The 26,024-nt window shown below is 38.0% G+C and overlaps 1 protein-coding gene across 1 annotated transcript in view; it reads left to right on the top strand.

Annotated features, from left to right (window-relative positions):
• Kiaa0825 (KIAA0825 ortholog) overlaps positions 1-26,024 on the top strand; it is a 398,643-nt gene that overhangs the window by 74,087 nt on the left and 298,532 nt on the right. The window contains exon 6 of the mRNA XM_029544170.1: positions 23,271-23,432. Within this exon, the coding sequence (XP_029400030.1) occupies positions 23,271-23,432 (162 nt within the window). The remainder of the gene's footprint in view (positions 1-23,270; positions 23,433-26,024) is intronic.

Genomic DNA, 26,024 nt, shown 5'->3' on the forward strand with positions numbered 1-26,024 from the left:
TCTCTCTCTCTCTCTCTCTCTCTCTCTCTCTCTCTCTCTCTCTCACACACACACACACACACACACACACACACACACACACACACACACACAAGCATGGATTTCCCCAGAAATGCATGAATTCATTTTAACACCAATTCATTAAGTATGATTTTGAATTAAGGCACTAAATTGCTGTGTTCTCCTGCCTCCTTCTGGATTATGAAGGCTATTGCTGTCTTCCAACAAAAGCGGCCAGAACAGTGCTGTGAGGAAGGGTATCAGATGCGTGGTATCCTGTTGTGTTTAGGAGCTTTGGAGCCCCCTGCACTTTGCTTTGCATACCCGTTTTCCATTTAGCAGTGATGAGATCTTGCATAGATTTCTTTTCATCAATGAGTGCCTGCTATTTAGTCTAGAAGATAGAAATGATAATGGGACCATCTTCCTGATGTCTTTGTATTAATATAGATACCACACATAATGTCTGGCACATGTTTTGTTATTATCTTTATTTAAAGTACATACCTATATGTGTGAGTATCTCCAGTAAAGTGTTACAAGGTAACTTGCTGTCATCTGGTAATATGTTTACCAACATCTTTATGACAACCCAATCAATATTTGATGTATTTTATATCAAATGCATATTGATCATTCCCACAGTCTGCAAACCCAGGGCCCTTTACAGAGTAGGCAGGTACTCTACCATTAACCTATACCACTAATCTTTTATCCTGCCTTTTGTTAGGTATTTTGATTTGTTTTTTAAGAAGTGTCTCATGTAGCCAAGGCTGACCTCAAACTCAACTTTGTAGCTAAGTATGACCCTGAACTCCTCCTACCTTCCTCTGGAGTGCTTGCTTATATGCATGACCACCAAAGCTGGTTTTATACAGCACTGGAGATTGAACCTGTGGATTCATACATTTCTAGTCAAGCACTCTACCAACTGAACAACGTTACCAGAGTCTTTTATTTGATCTTTAAAGTATTGAATGTATGTTTCTAGAATTGCTATATTAACTTTTTTTTTCAATTTCAAAGTACACACTAGTAATGAAACATCCAATCCTTTTGATTCCTCATGATTCTAAACATTTATCTAAGTTGCTGTGTGTACTACATCTAGTTCAGCACCAAAATGCTGGCCTTGTGCTTTTTTGGATGATGGATAGGCTCACTCAGCTCTGGAGTAACCAATAATTATCACTAACCCGTTAACCCTGTTACTTTCCACACTCTAAGGCAATGCCACTAGTAAGCACGCTGTACCACCTCCTTGTCTTTCTTTCCTTCCAAGTTCCACTTCTTATGATCAAAATAAATCACCATGATTATTAATTTTCATCACCACATAAGTATTTCTGCTCTCTCTGCTTTGCTTTGTTGGTGCCAGTTAGGCCTGGTTTAGGCCTTTATCACCTCTCATTTGAGCTGTTAAGGCAGTTTGCTCCTAATTGGATTCCCTGTGCTTATTTCTGCTTTCTTGTAAGGCATCTGCCAAACACACTGTACTCTCCAGTTTAGCGCTCTTCGGTGCCTTCTTGTCACTGTTGCCATAGAGCCGCAGGTACACAGTGCTGGAAAGCCAGCCTTCCCTGGCCAAGACCCCATTCTCTAGAGCCTCTCATTCCTATCTGCACCCTTACTTTTTGTCACCTAAACTGATAGTAAGCCCTGGGATTACCCAATAGGCAGGGACCCCTGTCTTCGCCCACCCCTTCCTTGCTCAGTTCCCTGTGGTGCTTTATGATGCCTCATGTGTCATTTCTTCTAGGAAGCTTTCTCCAAGCCACGGCCCCTAATCCCTGTTGCCACAGCATCTCCATATGCCTTTCCCGATGCTTTTAGCATATTCTATTAAAATATCTAATTAGGGGTCTGTCTTCCCATATGGACTCTAAACACCTCAAGGGCAAGTATTATTTATTTTCTCCAGCAACCAATCCACTGACTAACACATGCCAGGAATTCAATGAATATTTTTTAACTGAACAATTTTCTTAAAATAAATCAATATCAGGAGGTATAACTGTCTACATGGGTAGCCAACTAATAAACTTATTAATTGAGCTCCTACCATTTAAAAAATATTTTGTGAGAATGAATGAGGATTCCACGATGAATAAAATCTTTGTCTCTCATCTACATCAAGAAATAAAATATGAATCTATGAAAAGCTACTAGGAGTTACACAGACAAGCAGTTGGAAAATTCTGGAAAGAAAATAATTCAACAGGTAGGGGTCCTTTCTGACTCCAGTTCAGGGTGATCAAGATGAAATAAAACCATTTTAGTTGCAGGATGACTAGGTCCTGGGGTCTCTGGGAGAAAAAAAAAAAAGATGAGGAGCTGTGCCTGGTGTCAGCTGCTTTTCTACACTGAGGCTCTAAGCTTAAATGCCACTGTGAGGGATGTATGCAAAGGCAGGGTTATTCAGAGAGCTGGACCCTTACTTCTCAAGTCTTCTGGATTCTCTCATCATCCTAGCCCGGTGTTCTACCTACAGACTGATTCTCAAACTCAGACCCACTCTAACACATACCTCCAAGCTACTCTGTGTTGATTAACTATGAATATTTTATTTAGGGAAACTACTTTGGACTACTTTTCCCAGTGATTTTCTCCTGAGATTTGAAATCAATTTGGTGCTTGATCTCATAGGGTATCTTAAGTGCTTACAGCTCTTGGTGTGTGTAGGGATGGTCACATCAATACTCAGAGCAACCAGAGATAGGGAGAAGAGTATAGGACCATATTAAATAATTACTAGACCAGCAGGACCCAGGCACCCAGGAAATCAGCCTGACCAGTGGCACGGATTTCTTCCGGTCTGGGCCAGTGCCCTGAGCAGACCTTTGGCACTAACTCCATAGCCAGTCCCACAACATCCAAAAGAAACTCCACTCCCAGGCACTCTTACATGCCCTGGATTACAGGATCCAGGATCGAAGGAGCTTGGTCACACCAGGATCGCAAGGTTGCAGAAGCAGCTTGATTCCCAGGAGCTCTGACACACCCAGGATCCCAGTATCACAGGATCCCAGAGACAGCTGAACTCTAAGGAGTTCTGACACAACCAGGATCACAGGAAGGAGAGTAAGATATAGCACGGGTAGATAGCACTAGAGATAATCAGATGGTGGGAGGCAAGTGTAAGAACATAACCAGTAAGTGTAAGATCTAAAATCACTTCTCATGATGATGATAGAGGACTTTAAGAAGGACATAAATAGCTCCCTTAAAGAAAAACAGCCGGGCAGTAGTGGAGCAGGCCTTTAATCCCAGCACTTGGGAGGCAGAGGCAGGCGGATTTCTGAGTTCGAGGCCAGCCTCATCTACTGAGTGAGTTCCAGGACAGCCAGAACTATTCACAGAAACCCTGTCTCGAAAAACAAAAGCAAAAAAACAAACCAAACAAACAAACAAAAAAAAGAAAAGAAAAGTAAAGAAAAGAAAAAAGAAAAGAAAAACAGGAGAATACAGGTAAACAGCTTGAAGCTGTTAAAGAAGAAACACAAATATCCCTTAGAATTACAGGAAAACACAAACAGGTGAAGGAAATGACCAAAACCATCCAAGATCTTAAAATGGAAATGTAAACAATAAAGAAATCACAAAAGGAGACAGCCCTGGAGTTAGAAAACCTAGGAAAGAGTTCAGGAGTCATAGATGCAAGTATCATCAACAGAATATAGGAGATAGAAGAGAGAATCTCTGGTGCAGAAGATACCATAGAGAACATTGAGAGAACATTCAAAGAAAATGCAAACCCAATACATCCAGGAAATCCAGGACACAATGAGAAGTCAAAACCTAAGGATAGTAAGTATAGAAGAGAGCAAAGATTCACAACTGAAGGGCCAGTAAATATCTTCAACAAAATTATAGGAGAAAACTTCCCTAACCTGAAGAAAGAGATGCCCATGAACATACAAGAAGCCTACAGCACTCCAAATAGACTGGACCAGAAAAGAAATTCCTCCCATCACATAATAATCAAAACACCAAAAGCACAAAACAAAGAAAGAATATTAAAAGCGGTAAGGGGAAATGGTCTAATAACATATAAAGGCAGACCTATCAGAATTACACCCAACTTCTCACCAGAGACCATGAAAGCTAGAAGATCCTGGGCAGATGTCATACAGACCCTNAGAGANCACAAATGCCAACCCAGGCTACTATACCCAGCAAAACTGTCAATTACCATAGATAGAGAAAACAAGATATACTATGACACAACCAAACTTGCACAATATCTTTCCATAAATCCAGGCCTACAAAGATAATAGATGGCAATAATTACTAAATGTTTTATGTAAGGCCTCAATTCCATTAGGAATCCCAGGAAGGAGAGCAGCCTAGGAAAAGTTAGACCAAAATCTTACTATCAATGGAAAGTTTCTATCTATCTATCTATCTATCTATCTATCTATCTATCTATCTATCTATCTGTCTGTCTGTCTGTCTGTCTGTCTGTCTGTCTGTCTGTCTGTCTGTCTGTCTGTCTGTCTATCTATCTCCCCAAGAAAGGGTTTGTCTGAACCAGAGCTCACTCTATAAACCAGGCTGTATTGGAACTCACAGATCCACCTGCCTCTGCTTCCCAAGTGCTGGGATTAAGAGCTGTACCCCTACTGCCTGGTGAGATTCTATCCTGCTTTCTTTTTTAAATTTCTTTTCTTTATATATTGTGAGTACACTGCCACTGTCTTCTTGTACACCAGAAGAGAGCATCAGATATCACCACAAATGGTTGTGAGTCACATTATCATTACTGGGAAATGAACTCAGGATTTCTGGAAGAGCAGTTGGTGTTCTTGACTGCTGAACCATCTCCCCATCTTGGAGATTCTATTCTGGAGATACTGTGTAATCACTTTGTCTGCAGATCTTCTCCAGTCCTGGGTTGCATTCTCCTTGGCAATTCTATCTTCATGCCCTAGGTGCGTGCTTGTACATCAATTCAGAATAGTTCAGCAAAGATTACTGATATAAGAAGGGATAAGCTCATTAATATAAGAGGAATGGTCAGAAAAAAACAAAACAAAATAAAACAAACTACGATATGTAGCTAAGGAAAAAAATTAGCAAGAGTCTTGAAAGCAACTGTTTGACACTTTAATTACTAATAGTGCTATTGTTTACAGGCTTTTGAGCAGAAATATGATTTTTTATCTCAGCAGCGGGACCCTGGGAGAAAGTTACACATCTGCTCTCAGACTTACTGAACTAAAACCTCTGGGAGCAGACACAGAAGTCCTCATGTTAGGTGGCTCTCCGGCTGATTCTGATGCCTAGAATGCTCACTTCTGATTGAACCATGGAGAGTGGAGCCCATCTGCCTTCCTTCGAGTCCTTGCTGTTGCACCTGATACTTACAAAACTTCTCTGATTCATTTGTGCCTCAGACATCAATGCTAAGATTAGTACTTCCCTTGCAGAGCAGGGAAACAAGGGGAAGAGAGTGGGGATGCTTGAAATGATATTCAACACATTGTAATTATCCTATAATTTTCTTCTATTAGTATTGCTAGATCTTGGTATTTTAAGAAAAGCTTTTGTATAAATTATAATGTGTGCACTTGCACTGATTGATGACCAAATATTGCTCATATTTCCCTAAAATAGATCTTACAGATTTAAAACATTCACAGAAATCAGCTTCTGCCCCCATGCTTGCTCTTCACTTGAAACCTGGCACTGTGGCTGGTTTATGCAAAGGCTCTATTCACATTGTCATTCACTGGGCTGCCATTGCCCTTAGCTAAGTTTCTTTGTTACTGTCCATAACAGTAAGCTTTGAAGGTGAGAAAGAACATTATGTATTGTTTGTACAATGTAACCCATATTCAGTAATTTTAGTTATGAATTCTCCTTCTGTCTACCATTTAGTGTCTTGCTCCTTTTCAGCCATACATTTGCACATTGAATAACAACTAATCTGTGATTAGTTTTACATTTTTATTTTCTATGTGCAGTGATGAATGTATAGTTCCTTTGGCTGTTGAAAATGCATACTTTAGGCCTAGTTAGCCAGACTTTCTGTTTCAACTAGTTCATTTACCATTGTAGTTTGGTAGGCACAGTAACAAGACAACCACTATCATGTGTTCCAGTGAAACTCAATGCACACTGACTTGGTGAAACTTGAATTTTGTATTGTTTAAATATTTTGAAATATTCCCCTTCATTTGTGTGTTTTTAGACTTTCCATTTATAAAGAGAAAAATTACAGTGAGTCTTTCTAACAGGACATTCCAAACTGGGATATGGGCCAGATTACCACAGGGGCTGTAGTGCATATAGTCAGCCATGGCACATGTGACTCACCCCACCCTGCTTTTGGATCTTGTACTGCTATGTCTCGTGGTGACTTGGTGCATACATTGCAGGCACGAGGCAACTCTTGGTTAAATTACCAGAGGAAAGCTGCAAGAAAATGCTTTCTGTGACTTTTCATGGAAGATAATGGAAAAGATGGCTTCTGCCCCAAGGTGATATAAAGACCTTTGTAAAACTGGAAGGAAAAATGACTTTGCCTTATGATTCCATAAGAGTTTTCTAGGTGAGAAAGGCAATTAAAGTGGTACAATTAACTATAAAACTTATGTGACAACGTACCATCACACCTGGGAAATGTCTTCCTTACCTCTAAGACCTGTGTCCTCTGACAGAATAAGAAGACCATGAGCACAGCTTTCTAGTACATACCAAAGAGCGCTGCTCTTACCTCTTTTTAGAATACTTTTAACATACTCTCATAGTCATTATAATTTTCTCCCTATTCAAAAGAAGTATGGGGAGAATTTTGTACTTTGTTTTTTTTAGTATAAAAGTAGGAAAGTATTCAACCTCTTTGGAAAACTTATGATTCAATTAGAAAATATGTCAGGTCATATTCAGGAGTCTCTTAACTTAAATCCATCTTTTTGATGTTGACATTATTTTTATTCACACACTAAATTTTTAAAATTGATTTTAACATGTTACATTAAGAGCTGATAATGTAACTTTTCTGCTGTGGCTTTATCCATTTAAATGTGAATTATCAACTCTTAGATGCAACCTGAGGCTTCAGTAAAAGTGAATTGTTAACATATTTAAATTTTTTCTATAGGTTAAATTTTCATCATAAGAAAAAGTAGCACCTATGATACGAGGTGTAATTAACTGAACTCTTGCAAAACTTTAGACTGAGAATGGTATATTCAGGGAGATATTTTATTAATAATGGACCATTAGCATACAATACTTAAATTTAAAAAACTACTTAATTATGTTAGAGGTGTCTTTTTATTACAATATATTTTGAAAGGATCATCTGGGATTTAAACTCCCTTAAAACAATAAAATATTCAAGAATTGTTCTGGACAGAATCCTGTCATTTGGTTGCATTGATGTGACCATTCTTTGATGCTCACACTGATTTCTTACCAGATATTCTTGCTCCTGCTCTTTGTCAGACAAAACAAAACAAACAGAAAAGATGGAATACAGTAACCAGAGTATCCGCCTGGTCAAATAGCAAGAAGTCTGATCTCTGGCGGATACAACCCCAGCCTGCTCTGTCAGGGAAGGCAGCGTGGAGCGAGAGAGCTGCTATCACTGCGCGGCAGGTTCAGGTAACAGCGCACGGAGCCAGTGCGGCCTGAGAACTGTAAAAAGGTAACAAGAGACGCAGGATCTTTTCAGTTTTTCTCACTGGCACAGAAGAATGGCTTCAGATGACTCTGGGTTCACCCTTTGTTAGGTCTTCTTGGCATGTGAAGCCAAGTGATATTTACTCTATGGTAACTCTTAGGGGAGGAGAAAGAGCCTCTGTCAAGCAGAGGCTCTCAGTTGGTTGAGAAGACTGGCCTCAAACACTAGTACCTCTCAAACCACACATCCACTGTCAGTCCTGACTGTGGGTACAAAATTTAATACCTGTCTTAACTAACCAAAACTATCAGGAAAGAAAAATTAAAGGCAAAAATATGGGAGCTGGTGAGATGGCTAAGGTAAAGTGCTCTACTGCTCAGTGTTGAGGACCTAAGTCTGAATTCCCAGGACCCCACAAAAAAAGCCAGATGCGGTAGTTTGTGCCTGAAATTCAAGGACTAAGTAGGCAGAAATCCAGAGATCACTTGGCAAGTATCCTAGCCAATCAATGAACAGCAGTTTCAGTGAGAGACACTGTCTCAAAAACCAAGATGGAGAGAGTCAGAGGAACACACCCAACATTAATGTCCAGGCCACACATGCACTCAGGCATGTACACAATGCACATACAAGCACACAGCACACACACCTATGCGTACAGAACAACAAATAGAATAAATGGAAATAAAAGTACAGGTATGATCTATACTAACATTCTACCCTTTCATAATAGAGCACATTAGTTGTCATTTACTATGAAATCAGTAGACATTTGGCCATGTAATGCACTTGTGTAAGATCCTGAAAGAATTAGTCTGTTAGTTATGTCTTGGTACATTCCCTACCCAGAGTGCACTGTAATAGCCTGTTGAGAGTACTCTACTTAATTGTAATAAGACACTAGTTCTGTGACTTGAGGGCAGCAAGGAGGCATGTGGAAAAAGCTGGACTGGATTTAGTCTTGCAAAGAGAAATAGACACGAGTAGTGACTGCCAAGTCTTCACAGTGGGAACATCTGAAAAACTCTGACAAAATCAGGAAACCAAAAATCAAATGATCAATAGCTCCTTTCACTCTCTTACAAATCTGTCAAGTATTGTTTCCAAGGATGTAGATGCATAAGTTACACTTGAATCTAAATAGATGGTGAGTACACACAATAATAAAGTCTATGTGAAACTGTGGCACAGTAGATCTGCAAAGAAAGGTCCTGGGGAGGCGGCACCACTCAATGTTATGGATACTTTCCTATTAAATGGCAGTGCTTAGACACAGTGAAATGTCATGTGCTGTTTAAAATTATTCCTTTCAAATATTTTCTATTAAAAATTTTACATGGGAATTAATATGGAATAAATTGGTATGATTGTTAAATAGCAATTAATATAAAAATAGTATATTATAGATATGTGATTATATGTATTATATGAATAGAATATGAATATTAAAAATCTTGTCAATAAAATACACATTAATAAAACAGTATTTTACTAGCATATTTTAAGTAAAATATAATGTCCCGTGCTGTATCTCGCCAGCAAGAACACACTCGGACAACCGGATTCTTCTGTGACAAGGCTTTATTGCTTCATCGTGAGGAAGACCCCGAGCCCCAGAAATGGTGCAGCTTATATATGTCTTAGTGTGGCGTGTCTGCACCTGATTGGCTGCTTGCTCATAATTTCAAAAGTACACCCCGGGATGGGTCGTGACTTGGCGCGAATTCACCCTTGCACTTGCGCACATTAAATGTTTATAGTTATGAACAACAAAGGCCAACGCCATCCTGTAATGGCGATTGCTCACAGCTCTCTACAATATAATTTCTTTAAAAGTTAAAATTTAATTATATAATTTATCCCTTCCCTCTTCTTCCTTCAGCATGTCCCTTCTTCACTTACTCTCTGTCAAATTCATGGCTTCTTTTATTTATTATTCGATACACACACAAACACAAACATATATAAAAAACACACATGTATGTCAGAATCTGTTTAGTGTTGCTTATATTATAAGATTTCACAGCTGACTACTTGGTATTGGATAATCAATTATGGGACACATCTCTGGAGAAGACTAACTCTCCTTTTACCTGCTATTGTTACTTGTTTATTTGTAAGAAATGGATAGATACAATGTGACACATGGTAACATTAAATGAACGTATGTGTGACTTAAAACAGATATACTGGGCATGAGGGCTTAGCACAGGCTTTTTAGAGGAGGTGCCAATATGGCACTTTCTGCCTTCCAGCTTCTGTGATGACTCAGCTAAACTTCATGGGCTACTGAGCTACAGAGAGATGAAATAACTCTTCCAATGTCACACAGCCAGAGGTGATGCCTGACTTTGAACTCAGATTCCATATCTGACTTCCTATCTGTACTTCCAGTAGCCATACTAAAACAGGCAATAAATGGATCCTGTAGTAGAACTTGAAGGGAAGCCAGCAAGGGAGGACTTTGTGTTTGCCTATGTAAAAGGGACTGACTACAGGTACTTGCTGATATTCCAAGCTACTGTCATGACAAAAAAGTTCTTTAAATTCTGAGAAGTGGTGTTTTCATTCTGCTTCTCTTGGGCTGTTGCACCAAGGAACCCAGTTTTGGGATCCTAATTCTACCTGCTCGCAGGAGGGGACTTGAGTATTGCAGAAAGTGCTGCCTATTCTCTGCCCCTATGCAGTCCCTGCTGATTTCATTAGAGTACTGTTTAAAACCTTCCTTTACTGGAACATGTCATGAACATCATCCAGAATCATAAGACTTTCAATAGCGTTTGTGCGTCGCCTCTTCTTACATCACTTGTCTGGTGTACTGAGAATTCCTGCTCACAGAAAATGGATCCATTTACACTCAATAACAGGGTGGCTAATGTTCCTTTTTGGGAGAACAGAAATGCATGCCTTTCATCCTATTACCCTGACCCACCAGTCTCAGATTATCTGATTTTGCAGCTTCTCATTTTCCTCTAGTATCTTAATGCTATTATTAACAAGAATTCTATTGCTAATGGTTTTGGAAAATAATATGTCCTTTCAGCCACTACCTGTATTTCTATGGTTTCATCAGATTTAGCTGGAGTTTGATATTTTTCCAAAGGCTGCTTGTTGCAGATCAATGTGAGGAGCCCTAATATTTCTCTAGTTTGATTTCCAGTGTGCTACATTTTGCTAGAAGACAACAGGATTAAAAGTTTGTCTACCAAAGAATAAACAAAAATGCTATTAAATATGTAGTCTATAATCTACATTCCTTATGACTATGTATCCATAGATACATATATATAAATATATACTTTATATAATACATACATACACATACACACATTTAATTTTAGGGCAAGAATTCCAGAATACTTTGAGTATGTTTTATTTAATCAGTTATTTTTGTAAGGAATTATTAAAAATTAAACATGTTAAAATAAATATTGTAGAATAAATTTTAGGACTATACTTAATGCATTGCATTGATTTTTAAATATATTGTTTGTTTTGTTTTGTTTGTTTTTAATTTATTTTTTACGCTCTATATTTCATTCCTGCCCCCCCCCATTCACCCTCTGACTCCTCCACATCCCACACCTCCTCCACACACACACACCCACCACAACTGACCTCTAAACTACCTGGGGCCTCCAGTCTCTTCAGGATTAGAAGTATCTTCTCTGAATGAACACAGACCCAGAAGTATTCTACTCTATGTGTGTTGGGGGCCTCATATCAGCTGGTGTATGTTTTCTGTTTGGTGGCCCAGTGTTTGAGAGAGTTCAGGGGTCCAGATTAATTGAGACTACTGATCCTCCTACAGGATCATCCTTCTCCTCAGCTTCTTTCAGCCTTCCCTAATTCAACAACAGGGGTCAGCTGCTTCTGTCCATTGGTTGGGTGCAAATATCTGCAACTGACTCTCTCAGTTGCTTGTTGGGTCCTTCGGAGGACAATCATGATAGATCCCTTTTTGTGAGCGCTCCATAGCCTCAGTAACAGTGTCAGGCCTTGGGACCTTCCCTTGAGCTGGATCCCACTTTGGGCCTGTCACTGGACCTTCTTTTCCTCAGGCTCCTCTCCATTTCCATCACTGTAATTCTTTCAGAAAAGCAAATATGGGTCAGACATGTGACTGTGGGATGGCAACCCCATCCCTCACTTGATGTCCTGTCTTCCTGCTGGAGGTGGGCTCTCTAAGTTCCCTCCCCCTACTATTGGGGATTTCATTTGATTCCTGAGAGTTCTCCCTCCCAAGTCTCTGGTGCATTCTGGGGTGTCCCCCCAACCTTCTATTTCCAGAGGTTGCCTGTTTCCATTCTTTCTGCTAGCCCTAATGGCTTCAGTCCTTTTCCCTCACCCAATACCAGACAGGTTCCCCGCTACCCCCTATTCCCCCATCCATTTTCCCTCCCAGGTCCCTCTCTCCCTTCCCACTTGTGATTGCTTTCCTCTCTCAACAAAGTGGGACTGAGGCATCCTCACTTGGGCACTTAAGCTTGTTGACCTTTTTAAGTTCTGTGGACTGTATCTTGTATAGTCTGTACTTTTGGGGGAAATGGGGGGCTAATATTCACTTATTAGTGAGTACATACCATGCACTTCCTTTTGAGTCTGAGTTACCTCACTCAGGATAATATTTTCTAGTTCCACCCATTTACCTGCAAAACAAAGGATGTTCTCTTTCTTAATAGCTGAGTAGCATTCTATTGTGTAAATGAACCACATTTTCTGTATCCATTCTTCTGTCATGGGACATCTAGCTCGTTTCCAGATTCTGGCTATGAAAATAAGGCTGCTCTATCCATAGTGGAACATGTGCCCCAGTGGCATGGTGGGGCATCTTTTGGGTCTATTCCCAAGAGTGGTATAGCTGGGTCTTCAGGTAGATCTATTCCAATTTTCTGAGGAACCTCCAGATTGATTTCCAGAGTGGTTGTACCCGTTTGCAATCCCACCAGCAATGGACCAGTATTCCTCTTTTTCCACATCCTCTCCAATATGTGTTGTCACCTGATGTTTTGATCTTAGCCATTCTGATTGGTATAAGGTGAAATCGCAGGTTCAATTTGATTTGCATGTCTCTGACCACTAAGGACTTTGAACATTTCTTTCTTTTTTTTTTATTAGATATTTTCTTCAATTACATTTGAGATGCTATCCCCAAAGTCCCCTACACCATCCCTCCAATAGCTGACTGTGAGCATCCACTTCTGTATTTGCCAGGCACTGGCATAGCCTCACAAGAGTTAGCTATATCGTGGTCCTGTCAGCTAAATCTTGCTGGCATATGCAATAGTCTCTGGGTTCGGTGGTTGTATATGAGATGGATCCCCACGTGGGGCAGTCTCAGGATAGTCCATTCTTCTATCTCAGCTCTGAAATTTGTCTCTGTAACTCCCTCCATGGGTATTTGGTTCCCCATTCTAAGAAGGAATAAAGTGTCCACACTTTGGTCTTCCTTCTTGAGTTCCATGTGTTTTGCAAATTGTATCTTGAGTAGTCTAAGTTTCTGGTTTAATATCCGCTTATCAGTGAGTGCATATCATGTGTGTACTTTTGTGATTGGGTTACCTCACTCAGGATGATATCCTCCAGATACATCCATTTGCCTAAGAATTTCATAAATTAATTGTTTTTTTATTGCTGAGTATTACTCCATTATGTAAATGTACCACATTTTCTGTATCCATTCTTCTGTTGAGGGACATCTGGGTTCTTTCCAGTTTCTGACTATTATAATTAAGGCTTCTATTATGAACATAGTGGAGCATGTGTCCTTATTACAAATTGGAACATCTTCTGGGTATATCTCCAGGAGAGAGATATTGCTGGATCTTCTGGTAGTACTATGTCCAATTTTCTGAGGAACTACCAAACTGGAGGAGTGTTCCTCTTTCACCACTTCCTCTCCAGCATCTGCTGTTACCTGAATTTTTGATCTTAGCCATTCTGACTGGTGTGAGGTGGAATCTCAGGGTTGTTTTAATTTGTATTTCCCTGATGATTAAGGATTTTGAACATTTTTCAGGTGTTTCTCAGTCATTCGGTATTCCTCAGTTGAGAATTTTATGTTTAGCTCTGTAGCCCAATTTTTAATAGGGTTATTTGATTTTCTGGAGTCCATCTTCTTGAGTTCTTTATATATATTGGATATTACTCCCCTATCTGATTTAGGATTGGTAAAGATCCTTTCCCAATCTGTTGGTGGCCTTTTTGTCTTATTGACAGTGTCCTTTGCCATACAGAAGCTTTGCAATTTTATGAGGTCCCATTTGTCAATTCTTGACCTTACAGCACAAGCCATTGCTGTTCTGTTCAGGAATATTTCCCCTGTGCCAATATCTTTGAGGCTTTTCTGCACTTTCTCCTCTATAAGTTTCAGTGTCTCTGGTTTTATGTGGAGTTCCTTGATCCACTTATAATTGAGCTTTGTACAAGGTGATAAGAATGGATCAATTTGCACTCTTCTTCATGCTAACTGCCAGTTGTGCCAGCACCATTTGTTGAAAATGCTGTCTTTTTTCCACTGGATGGTTTTAGTTCCGTTGTCAAAGATCAAGTGACCATAGGTGTGTTGGTTCACTTCTGGGTCTTCAATTCTATTCCCTTGATCTACCTGTCTGTCATTGTTCCAGTACCATGCAGTTTTTAATCACAATTGCTCTGTAGTACAGCTTGAGGTCGAGCCTGGTGCTTCCACCAGGGGCTCTTTTATTATTGAGAATAATTTTAGTTATTATAGATTTTTTTGTTATTCCAGATGAATTTGCAAATTGCCCTTTCTAACTCTGTGAAGAATTGAGTTGTAATTTTGATGGGGATTGCATTGAATTTGTAGATTGCTTTAGGCAAGATAGCCATTTTTACTATATTAATCCTGCCAATCCATGAGCATGGGATATCTTTCCATCTTCTGAGATCTTTGATTTTTTATTTCAGAGACTTAAAGTTCTTATCATTCAGATAGATGTTTCTCTTCCTTAGAGTCACACCAAGGTATTTTACATTATTTGTGGCTATTGTGAAAGGAATTGTTTCCCTAATTTCTTTCTCAGCCTGTTTATCCTCTTTAGAAAGGTAGGCTACTGATTTATTTGAGTTAATTCCATATAAGACCATTTTGCTGAAGTTGTTTATCAGAGGGAGAAGGTCTCTGGTAGAATTTTTGTGGTTGCTTATGTATACTATCATATTTTCTGCAAATACTGATACCTTTATTTATCCTTTACCAGTTTGTATCCCCTTGATCTCTATTTGTTCTCTATTGTTCTACTTAACACTTTGAGTACTATATTGAATAGATATGGGGAGAATGGGCATCCTTGTCTTATCTCTAATTTCAGTGGGATTGCTTCAAGTATGTCTCCACTGAATTTGATATTGGCTGTTGGTTTGCAGTAAATTGCTTTTATTATGTTTAGTTACAGTCCTTGAATTCCTGATCTCTCCAATACTTTTAACATGAAGGTGTGTTGTAGTTGGTCAATTTTTTTTTTTTTTTTTGCATCTAAGGAAATAAACGTGATTTTTTTTCTTCGAGTTTGTTTATGTAATGGATTACGTTAATGGATTTTTGTATATAAACCAACCTTGCAACGCTGGGATGAAGCCTACTTGATCGTGGTGAATGATGGTTATGATGTGTTCTTGGATTTGGTTTGCAAGAATTTTATTCAGTATTTTTGCATCGATATTCATAAGTGAAATTATTGCTCTGAAGTTCTCTTTTTTTGGTTGGGTACTTGTTTGGTTTAGGTATCAGAGTAATTGTGGCTTCACAGAACAAGTTAGGTAGTGTTCCTTTTTTTTTTTTTTGGAGTAGTTAGAGTTAAATTGTTATTAGGTCTTCTTTGAAGGTCTGCTAGATTTCTACACTAAATCCTTCTGGCTCTGGGGTTTCTTTGGTTGGAGGTTTTTTTTGTTTGTTCCTGTTTTTCTTTTTTCATTTTTTATTAGGTATTTTCTTTATTTACAATTCAAATGTTATCCCCTTTCCAGTTTCCCCTCTGAAATGCCCTATCCTCACCCCCTCTCCCTGCTCACCTACCTACCCACATCTACTTCCTGCTCACCTACCTACCCACATCTGCTTCCTGGCTGTTGGGAGTTTTTTAATGAATTCTTCTATTTCCTTGTGCAATATGGGCCTGTTTAGATAGTCTGCTTGCTATTGATTTAACTTTGGTATGTGGCATCTTGTCTAGAAAACCACCCATTTTATCTAGATTTTCCAGTTTTGTTTAGTATAGACTTTTATAGTAGGGTATAATGGTTTTTTTGAATTTCCTCCATTTCTGTTGTTATATCTCCCTTTTCATTTCTGATTTTATTAATTTGGATACTGCTTCTTGGCCCTTTGGTACTTTGGCTAGTGTTTTAATCCATCTTGTTGATTCTCTCAAAAAACCAGCTTTTGGTTTTGCTGATTCCTTGTATCGTTTACTTTGTTTCTATTTGATTGAGTTCTGTCCTGATTTGACTATTTCCTGCCTTCTACTCATCTTGGGTGAGTTTACTTCTTTTTGTTCAAGAGCTCAACATTCCTCAAGCTGATTTTACTCCAACCTCTACTTTAACACTTGCACATAAACATGCGCGCACACACACACACTTCCACACATACTTAAGCATTCATACACACATATATATGCACACATACGCACTCATACACAATAGGACTCCACTGTTTATCCTTAACAAGTTTTTCTGTGTTCATGGCAATTGCCTGAAATGTTCCTTTCAAAATTTTCTCCACCTGCATCACATTTTTTTTTCAGAAATAATAAAGACATCATTTTAATATGAGATTTTAAGTTAGCATTTAAAAAAAAGAGAATGGTTTTCCTTATGCTGGTTTCATAGGTGTGTGTGTGTGTGTGTGTCTGTGTGTGTGTGTGTGTCTGTGTGTGTGTGTGTGTCTGTGTGTGTGTGTGTGTGTAGATGTGCATGCATTCAAATGTGTGTGTACTCTCTGATGTTATTTAGCCTCCTTCCCCAGTGCTCCCAGAAATCGGCCATAGTGGAGGATGGGAACAAATGAGATGCCATAATGAAACTCACTACTTTGTGTACTAACCCAAAAATTAATTTAAAATCTTGAGCAAGGTTAAAGGGGAATTTCATGAAAAGTTATTTGTGCTTTTGTACATCTTCTTTTCAGTTGACTTCATAAAATCATAATCTAGGTATACTCATAGCTAGAGAATAATTTTCTAACACAAAGGATTCTGTTTATTGTTTTGAGATAGGTCCTTGAAATATTGACCACGCTGACCCTGAACTTGTATTTACATTCCTGTCCCAACATCTCCAGAGTGTAGTGATTCATAGGCCTGTATCCCCTAACCCAGCAAATGATAATTCTTTTATTATTATTTTGAAAATCATTATTAGGATTATACTTATAGTTATGTGCAGTACTGAGTGTTTACCTCTGTTTTTTGTACGCGGTTAGTAGGATCCTGGACTGTCCTTTCTTTTCATAGCCTTATATGGCCCTACTTTACTTTAGCCCTCAAACTGATTTTGTGGATATTTTCCACAAGATAAGTTTAGAATACGTTCATTAATTTTCAAAAATGACTCTTTAAAAGTATCATGATGACATTAGGAGTAACAGTTTACAAGTGTTCTAAAAGAATACTATCAAAATGAGCCCCACACACACTCAGAATCACAGGTCTCTCAAGGGAGGAGAAAGCCACACGCACACAGCACGACTCATCGTCACACAAGGTGCCCAGGGGCTATCTTCCTGAGAATCTCAAAAGTGAATAGATCTGTTGGCAAATTAGCTGATGTTCCTTGGCCACAAAAGTTTGAAAATTATTCAGTTTTAAAAATTGCAGTTTATTATAGAAGTAAATAATATGAGTTTAAAAATAAAGTATTAGATTTCTTATTGTATTTTAAGAAACTAATTATTGCATTCAAACAGGAATTATAGCCACCTAACCCTTTATTATCACTTGCAATCACTGCTTATCGATGATATAGTAATATTTTACTTTTTCCCTTATAATATTAATATTTTCATTAGAATCAATGTTTCTTGTACGTATTATGTCTGAGTTCTTCATTTAAACAAGCAATGATTATTAATTCAATCAGCAATGGTGGGCAATCCAGTTGTTAATGGAATTAGTTGATTGAATTAATAGTTATTTAATTCACAGCAATGTGGTTCCTTGTGTATTATCATATATGTCTAAGCTTCACTGAAAGGAAAAGAGGTCCATTATGATGTAAATAATTAATGAAATAAACCAATAACTTAATAAATGAATAAATGAATGTTAAATTGGCTTAGTCTGGAAAGGATGGCACCTCATTTTATGCAGATGAAGTTTTCTGAACAGGTGATTTGTAAAATGAGAAAAGAGAATCATAATGAATGGTACAAGATGAATTTCTCCTTGAAGACATCTTGTCCTGAGCTGGTGAGTGTCGAGGAGTCTAGGAAGCACAGTAATAGAATTCCCGACATAAAGTGTGGTGATTAGAACATTGGTCCTGTGAGACAGTGTGGAAAAAATAAGTAAGTATGGAGAAATACACTTACATCCTTTGTTTTTAATTTTTTTTTAATTGGCCTTTCACCAAATGAATTTATCACAGAATTATTTTCCTCATAAATTAAGAGCCCTCACAATGCCCCTTGGGAGAATTCTGGGCTAAGAATGATAGGAAATAAGGACTACTAATTAGTGAGCCTCCTCAGTAATCTTTGCTTCTTTGGGACAAAAATGATTGGATTTAGGTCATACGTATTATACGGCCTTCTTTAATAAGTTATAAAGAGTCATTGAATTAAAATGGCCTTGCCTTTAATATTGTTGTTTGTACAATACAAGGTCCTTTTAACTCCAGACCCTGAGAGTAAATCCTCATCACAGAGAATCCACAGGCCGCTACATGATTTTTGACAAGTGGCAATTAATTTATAGTATTTTAACTCTTGAGGATGTTTCTTAGGGTGCTTCTTTGCTATTATTTAATCATTTGTAATACTTCAAACTTCAATTCAACCCAAGTAAAGGCTTCTAACTGTGTTTAATTTCAGACCACATTACTGAGACAGCTTGCTTAATGTAGCATTAGAAAGGATTTTTTAAACCATTTTTATTAGATATTTACTTCATTTACATTTCAAATGCTATCCTGAAATTCCTCTATACCCTCCCCACTCCCTGCTCCCCAACCCACCCACTCCTGCTTCATGACCCTGGCATTGCCCTGTACTGGGGCATATACTCTTTGTAAGACCAAGGGCCTCTCCCGCAATGATGGCGGACTAGGCCATCTTCTGCTACATATGCAGCTAGAGACATGAGCTCAGGGGGTATTGGTTAGTTCATATTGCTATTCCTCCTATAGGGATACAGAGCCCATTTAGCTCCTTGGGTACTTTTTCTAGCTCCTCCATTGGGGGCCCTGTGTTCCATCCAATAGATGACTGTGAGCATCCACTTCTGTATTTGCCAGGCATTGGCATAGTCTCACAAGAAATAGCTATATCAGGGTCATGTCAGCAAAATCTTGCTGGCATATGCAATAGTGTCTGTATTTGGTGGCTGATTATGTTATGGATTCCCTGGTGGGGCAGTCTCTGGATGGTCCTTCTTTCCATCTCAGCTCCAAACTTTATCTCTGTAACTCCTTCCATGGGTATTTTGTTCCCCATTCTAAGGAGGGATGATGTATCTACGCTTTGGTCTTCATTCTTCTTGAGTTTCACATGTTTTGCAAATTGTATCTTGGGTATTCTAAGTTTCTGGGCTAATGTCCACTTATCAGTGAGTACATATCATGTGAGTTCTTTTGTGATTGGGTTACCTCACTCAGGATGATATCCTCCAGATCCATCCATTTGCCTAAGAATTTCATGAATTCATTCTTTTAATAGCTGAGTAGTACTCAATTATGTAAATGGACCACGTTTTCTGTATCCATTTTTCTGTTGAGTGACAACTGGGTTTTTTCCAGTATCTGGCTAGTATAAATAAAGCTACTACTATGAACATAGTGGAGCATGTATCCTTATTACAATTTGGAACATCTTCTGGGTATATCTCCAGGAGAGGTATTGCTGNATCNTCCAGTAGAACTATGTCCAATTTTCTGAGGAACTACCAAACTGATTTCCAGAGTGGTTGTACCAGCTTGCAATCCCACCAACAATGGAGGAGTGTTCCTCTTTCTCCACATCCTCTCCAGCATCTGCTGTCACCTGAATTTTTGATCTTAGCCATTCTGACTGGTGTAAGGTGGAATCTCAGGGTTGTTTTGATTTGCATTTCCCTGATGATTAAGGATTTTGAACATTTTTTCAGGTGGTTCTCAGCCATTCGGTATTCCTCACTTGAGAATTTTATGTTTAGCACTGTAGCCCATTTTTTAATGGGGTTATTTGATTTTCTGGAGTCCATCTTCTTGAGTTCTTTACATATATTGGATATTACTCCCCTATCTGATTTAGGATTGGTAAAGATCCTTTCCCAATTTGTTGGTGGCCTCTTTGTCCTATTGACAGTGTCTTTTGCCTTACAGAAGTTTTGCAATTTTATGTGATCCCATTTGTTGATTCTTGATCTTACAGCACAAGCCATTGCTGTTCTGTTCAGGAATTTTTCCCCTGTGCCAATATTTTCAAGGCTTTCCCCCACTTTCTCCTCTATAAGTTTCAGTGTCTATGGTTTTATGTGGAGTTCCTTGATCCACTAAGAATTGAACTTTGTACAAGGAGATAAGAATGGATCAATGAATGGGGATAACATTTGAAATGTAAATAAAAAAATATCTAACAAAAAATTAAAAAAGAAAGTGAATTCACAGAGACCAACCAACTGGCAGAAGAAGAGAATAGAGACCTACCTCTTGAAGAAATTACTGTCATATCTGAATTTGTGACCTATTTGAAACTACCACACTTACTACACCTCAGAGATAAGATGGAAACTCTTCCTGTTTAATTTGAACCATAACTGGTCAAGGTCAGAAATGACTGTATTTCAATTTAATAGGTGAGAAAGCTGATATCAGAAAGTTTAGTCTTCTCCCACTATGTGTGATTACAAAGTAGCTTGGCAGAAATTATGGACAAAATACTTTGGATCATCAAAATAAAACATAATTTTCTTTAGACAGATCTTTGAATTTTTCCTTGAAATGTATAATTGATTCCTACAATATTTATCAGTTGTTTGGTTGGTCATAATAAATATATTATGTTGAAAATACATATTTGGATAAAGTGAAACAAAGAATCTATAGCAAATAGAAAAAAAAGAAAAAGAAATCTCTGGTGATTTTAAGGACATACCTCATCTGGGAACCCCAAGTCCCAGTGGCAGACTCTTCCTGACCAGTGTAAACCGCTCTCTCAGGGCGCCCAGGGTTGCTCTTTAGTTTCCATGTACATGCAAGTGTATACACACACACACACACACACACACACACACACACACACAATCTGATAAGTAATTGGTATGCGACTATATGGTAAATGCTATGTTATTTTCTCTTTTCCTTTGGGAACAGTGATTTTTGGAAAATGTTTAATGCTTGTGTACTTAATGTACTTGTGCATCTTTCTAGAGCAATCATAAATAGAAGATGAGTTTTTTAGATATGGGGTTTTATATATATGGGATTATGGTTAATGTGGGGATGCATATAGAGTTCTTGTAGGTACTTATAGATGTTTTGTGCTTTTTGGTAATAGGATTCAACTCCACAGATAGGGTTGGTAGATAGTTTTTCCCGACTACCTGCAGGAATGACATGAAAGTTTTGGTTGGATATCACTGAAAGACTATGTTATACAGAATTAAGTTTAATGCCAGGAACTTAGTTGTTTAACTGAAATAAAATGAATTACCTAAAATCTCTGAAACCTTCCTTCTAAATCCATGTAAGGAAGTAATCATTTCACATGAATTAATTCATCATCTCCCAAGTCACTTTCTGACTGATAATCTTCATGGTTTCGGCTAAAATTTCTGTGCTTATTGTAGTGAGTAGTACAAATTTGTTAATTATAATTAATCCTTCTAAATACATTTTAAGAAATGGAATTAATAAAAGAAAGATCCTTTGAGTCCTTAATTATATAGCCAGATATGCCATCTGGTGACCCTTTTCTCTCTCCTACTAAATGTTTCATGTTTTCTGCTGTCATTAAATGGCAGTGTGATTTGAGTAGCACTGTAGCTATGAGGAAAAACGTCAATCTTTGGTTAAGCTGTATTTGTATGGATAAACTGTGTATCCCACACTTATTCAGACAGGAGGAACTTTTAAGCACAGCCTCGTGGACTATTTAGCTGTTATATAGTTTGTATGCATTTGCACACATTGATCTTTTTCTTTTTAATGATACAAAATAGAGTGCATAGCAGTTTGAGGGGTTCTTTTAATGTTTTCCTTTTATATTTTAAATTTCAAAGTTTTAAAGAAAGCTGAATACCAGGGAAATTTTCCAATTTTATTCACGTGCATGAGTATTATTAGTTTGCCAAAAGTCTACATTTGTGGACCCTCTCTTAACTCTTTGCCTCTCCGTTTTCCCTCTTTCCTCAGAACTGTTATTTTATGTTAAGCCTATGTGGCAGGCATTTATTCTTATCCTTCAGAATTGCCTCAAATTAAGTAGTGTCTATGTCAGAGCTACAGCTCAGTTTCCGCCAAGATAGTGAGTAGCATGTGATAAGAACATTGGGTTGTGGATATAATTGTCATTTTGTTGCCCTATTGATGTTTCTTATAGTAAAGTAAAATGTTGATCAAATAATGACTTTAGTTATTGCACCTTTTACACTCTTCTACACTGTATTATTTCTGACTTTTTTGGGGGGAAAGGTAATGTAAATCTATTTTGTAGAATGTTCTTTGAATTTGTCTGATGTTTCCTCATGATCAGAGTTAAAATTTGATAAACTGAAAATAGGTACAATTATATAAGATATCAATTTTGGTTTATAACTGTAAGTCAATCTAATCATTTGTCTTAATTTCATCAAAAATGATATCTACCTCTAGATTCTTGGAAGAAATAATTCTAGGACATTTATTTATTTATTTTTATTGGATATTTTATGAATTTACATTTCAAATGTTATCCACTTTCCTGATTTCCCCCCCCCAGAATCCCCCTATCCCATCTCCCTGCTCCTGCTTCTATGAGGGTGTGCCCCACACACCCACCCACTCCTGCCTCCCCACCCTCACATTCTCCTACACTGGGGCATTAAGCCTTCACAAGACCAAGGGCCTCTTCTCCCACTGATGCCCAATAAGGCCATCCTCTGCTACATATATGGCTGGAGCCATGGGTCCTTCCATGTGTGTACTCCTTGGTTGGTGGTTTACACCCTGGGAGCTCTGGTTGGTTGGTATTGTTCTTCCTATGGGGTTGCAAACCCCTTCAACTCCTCCCTCCATTGGGGACCCTGTGATCAGTTCAATGGTTACCTGCAAGCATCTGCGTCTGTGTTTGTCAGGCTCTGGCAGAGCCATTTCTTAATGAGCAAGCTTGCCTAAATGACAAAGCATTTTTTTAACTTTATGGTGTATAAGATCAAAAAGACTGTTCTATCACTTTCCAATGAAATAATTAAATTGTCCAACAGTGTTTGTCTTCTCTTCTCAGTCAGCCCTGAGTGCTCACAGACGGAAAGACTCCCATCCCTATCCTTAGAAGAACTCAGATTCTTATCACAGTTAACAGAATCCGTTGTGAAGCTGGAAAACAGCATTCAGGAGCTGTTTGAAGAAACACTTTCATTGCTTAAGATGCCCAGGAGTTCTCCAGGTACTGTGCTCTTCAGTTAAGTGTGCATGGATACTTTTTCTCTGACTGCTCCCTCCCAATTTAAATCTGTACCATTATTTGAAAGTAGTATGTTGTAAAGTTGTTTAGATTAATATTTAGCACGGCATACTGTTATTTTTTTTTATTTTGAGAATCCTTAATTCTAATGGCCAAAAACATCCTAAATATGTTTTGCATAATTGTCCTGGACTAAAAAGATACCTCCCCTGGACCTCAAAGAACCACAGCCTGACCTGTGAAAGTCAAACTGTGTGGTATAGCCCACATGCTTCTGCTACCAACCAGCCAGCTGACCATGGCCAGCAGTGTTCCTAGTCTCCTGAGGCTTAGCTCTCTCATCCTCAGATAGGCTTACATGTGTGCTCTGGCTTTCACTTTATTTTTACGGCCAGATACTTCAGATTCCTACATGTAAAATGGAGTTGTAAAAGTTACATAACTTAGCATACTAAGTCATACATAAGATATTTAAAGAATATAATCACCAATCAATAAATGTGAGTTATTACAAATACTAATTTTAATTTTATAATATCTTGTTCTGAATTAATTAGAACAAAATTTCTTTGCAGAATGTTTTACCTTGTAGGTTGAAGAAATGGTTCTGACAATAGCAGTAGAACTCAAAGGCAATGGTCAAGGTATAATTTTGTTGTCATATGTATAATTATAAGGATTTTCATTTTATTCTTAAAGATGTACAAAGTTCACATGTGGCATACTGAGGGAATGACTATCTTCAAAACAAATTGAAGGAAACAGGAATTAACTAGCTAAAATTTTCAAAATGTAAACCACAATCTAAGCAAAAGAACCCTCTAACCTCTGTGTAGAGCTTTATATTTCTTCATTTACTTTGGCTTATGAACTAGAAAAGATAGTGGGGTTGACATTTGTTTTGTGTTGAGCATAGTTAAAGGCCTTCCTTCCGTTCAGGTTAACATTGGGTAGCACTACTGTAAAGTCATATAGATCATTGTGTTTGTTCATTTTCTAGTGCTGCAAAAAAATATGTGAGCCTCGATAACTTAGAAAAGATTTATTTGCCTCATTGTTTGGGATAAAGTCTAAAGTGTATGGGGCTGACTCAGACAAGGACCTTACAAGGGTGATGCTGCTGTTCCCACCCATGGCATTGTCCTTCTTCAATGTCCCCCAGGAGTCAGACTTATAACATATGGACTCTCTTGTAGCATATAACCCAATTATACCCAACTATAACTATCCCTTTAAAAACTGCAGCTTGTCATTAAAAAAGAGGGGGTGGAGTACAAATTTGTGATGCTAGCAAGAATATAAGACAGAAAATGCTTTAAGCAGAAGATGAACAGGAAGTATAAACTTTATGAGGTGATAATGGGGATACTATCTGGTTATCTAAATGGAGCTGATTTGGGCTCAGAGAATCTTGAGCACCAAGACTTCTAAGTTATTGGTGATGTGCTAAGGCCTCAAAGAATTGGTTTTACCTACTGGTACTCATCAATCATGCCCTGCCAAGGTAATGCTTTCTCATATACCTTGTACAGTTCATTTCAGGTGATAAAGAGAGTAAACTTCAGAATGTAGAAGTCTCTCTGCTAGAATCATCTTGTTTTCATCCCAGTAAAGTCCTGGACTCTATGTATCAGTTATGAGAAAGAGCTTTGTCTTCCTTAAGTGCACTATGACTAAGATGGTTAGAGCAGTAACTGAAATAACCAAGAATCTACGGAAAGATGTTACCTGTTAATTTTAAGAAGGAAGGCTGATTCCACTGCATTAGATTAGGACTGAGCCTTGCTGCGGCTTGAAGATGCTGTATACTCAGGAGCAAGCATTACAATTGCTATGTGAAATCAAATGAAATCTCTAATCATATAATACAGTCCTTGCTAAATTGGTCACCAAATGTTGTATACTGATAAAAACTTTAATATTATGTTAACTACAGTATACATTAAAACCATATTTTGAATTATCAAGTTCAATATTTAGAAAAAAATTTTGTCTGATGGGTATAAGAAATGTTTCAGTAATAGAACATCTTTTTGATACATGTATTTTTTAATTTTTCAAAATATTTTTATGCTCCAAATTATTTTTAACAATGCTCAAATACTTAAAATAATTTTGGCTTTCAGAATATATTTAATACAGTTTTGTGGAGTGAATGAATGCGTCTAATGTAATAAAAATTTTTTTAATTCATCCACTTTTACTTCATATTGATGACCTAGAAATGCTATTAAAGAATAATCTAAAATCCCATTATATCTATGATCCCACTCTTTTCCTGCATACAATTCTAATTAAAAGTATTTGCTGGAATAAAAAAAGTTAATTGCATTCATTTAGAGTGTGTGTGTGTGTGTGTGTGTGTGAGTGTGTGTGTGTGAGTGTGTGTGTGTGTGCATGCACATATGGAGGTAGGAAAACAACTTTCAGGAATCGGTTCTCTCTTTCTATGTGGGTTCCAGGGATTGAATTCAGGTTGTCAGGCTTGGCAGCAAACACCCTCACCTCCAAGCTACCCCACAGACCCTGGAATACACGCACTCTCTGATGCTGTAATACACGCACTCTCTGATG

This window comes from Mus pahari, chromosome 11, assembly GCF_900095145.1.
Source record: "Mus pahari chromosome 11, PAHARI_EIJ_v1.1, whole genome shotgun sequence".
NCBI classification, from domain to species: domain Eukaryota; kingdom Metazoa; phylum Chordata; class Mammalia; order Rodentia; family Muridae; genus Mus; species Mus pahari.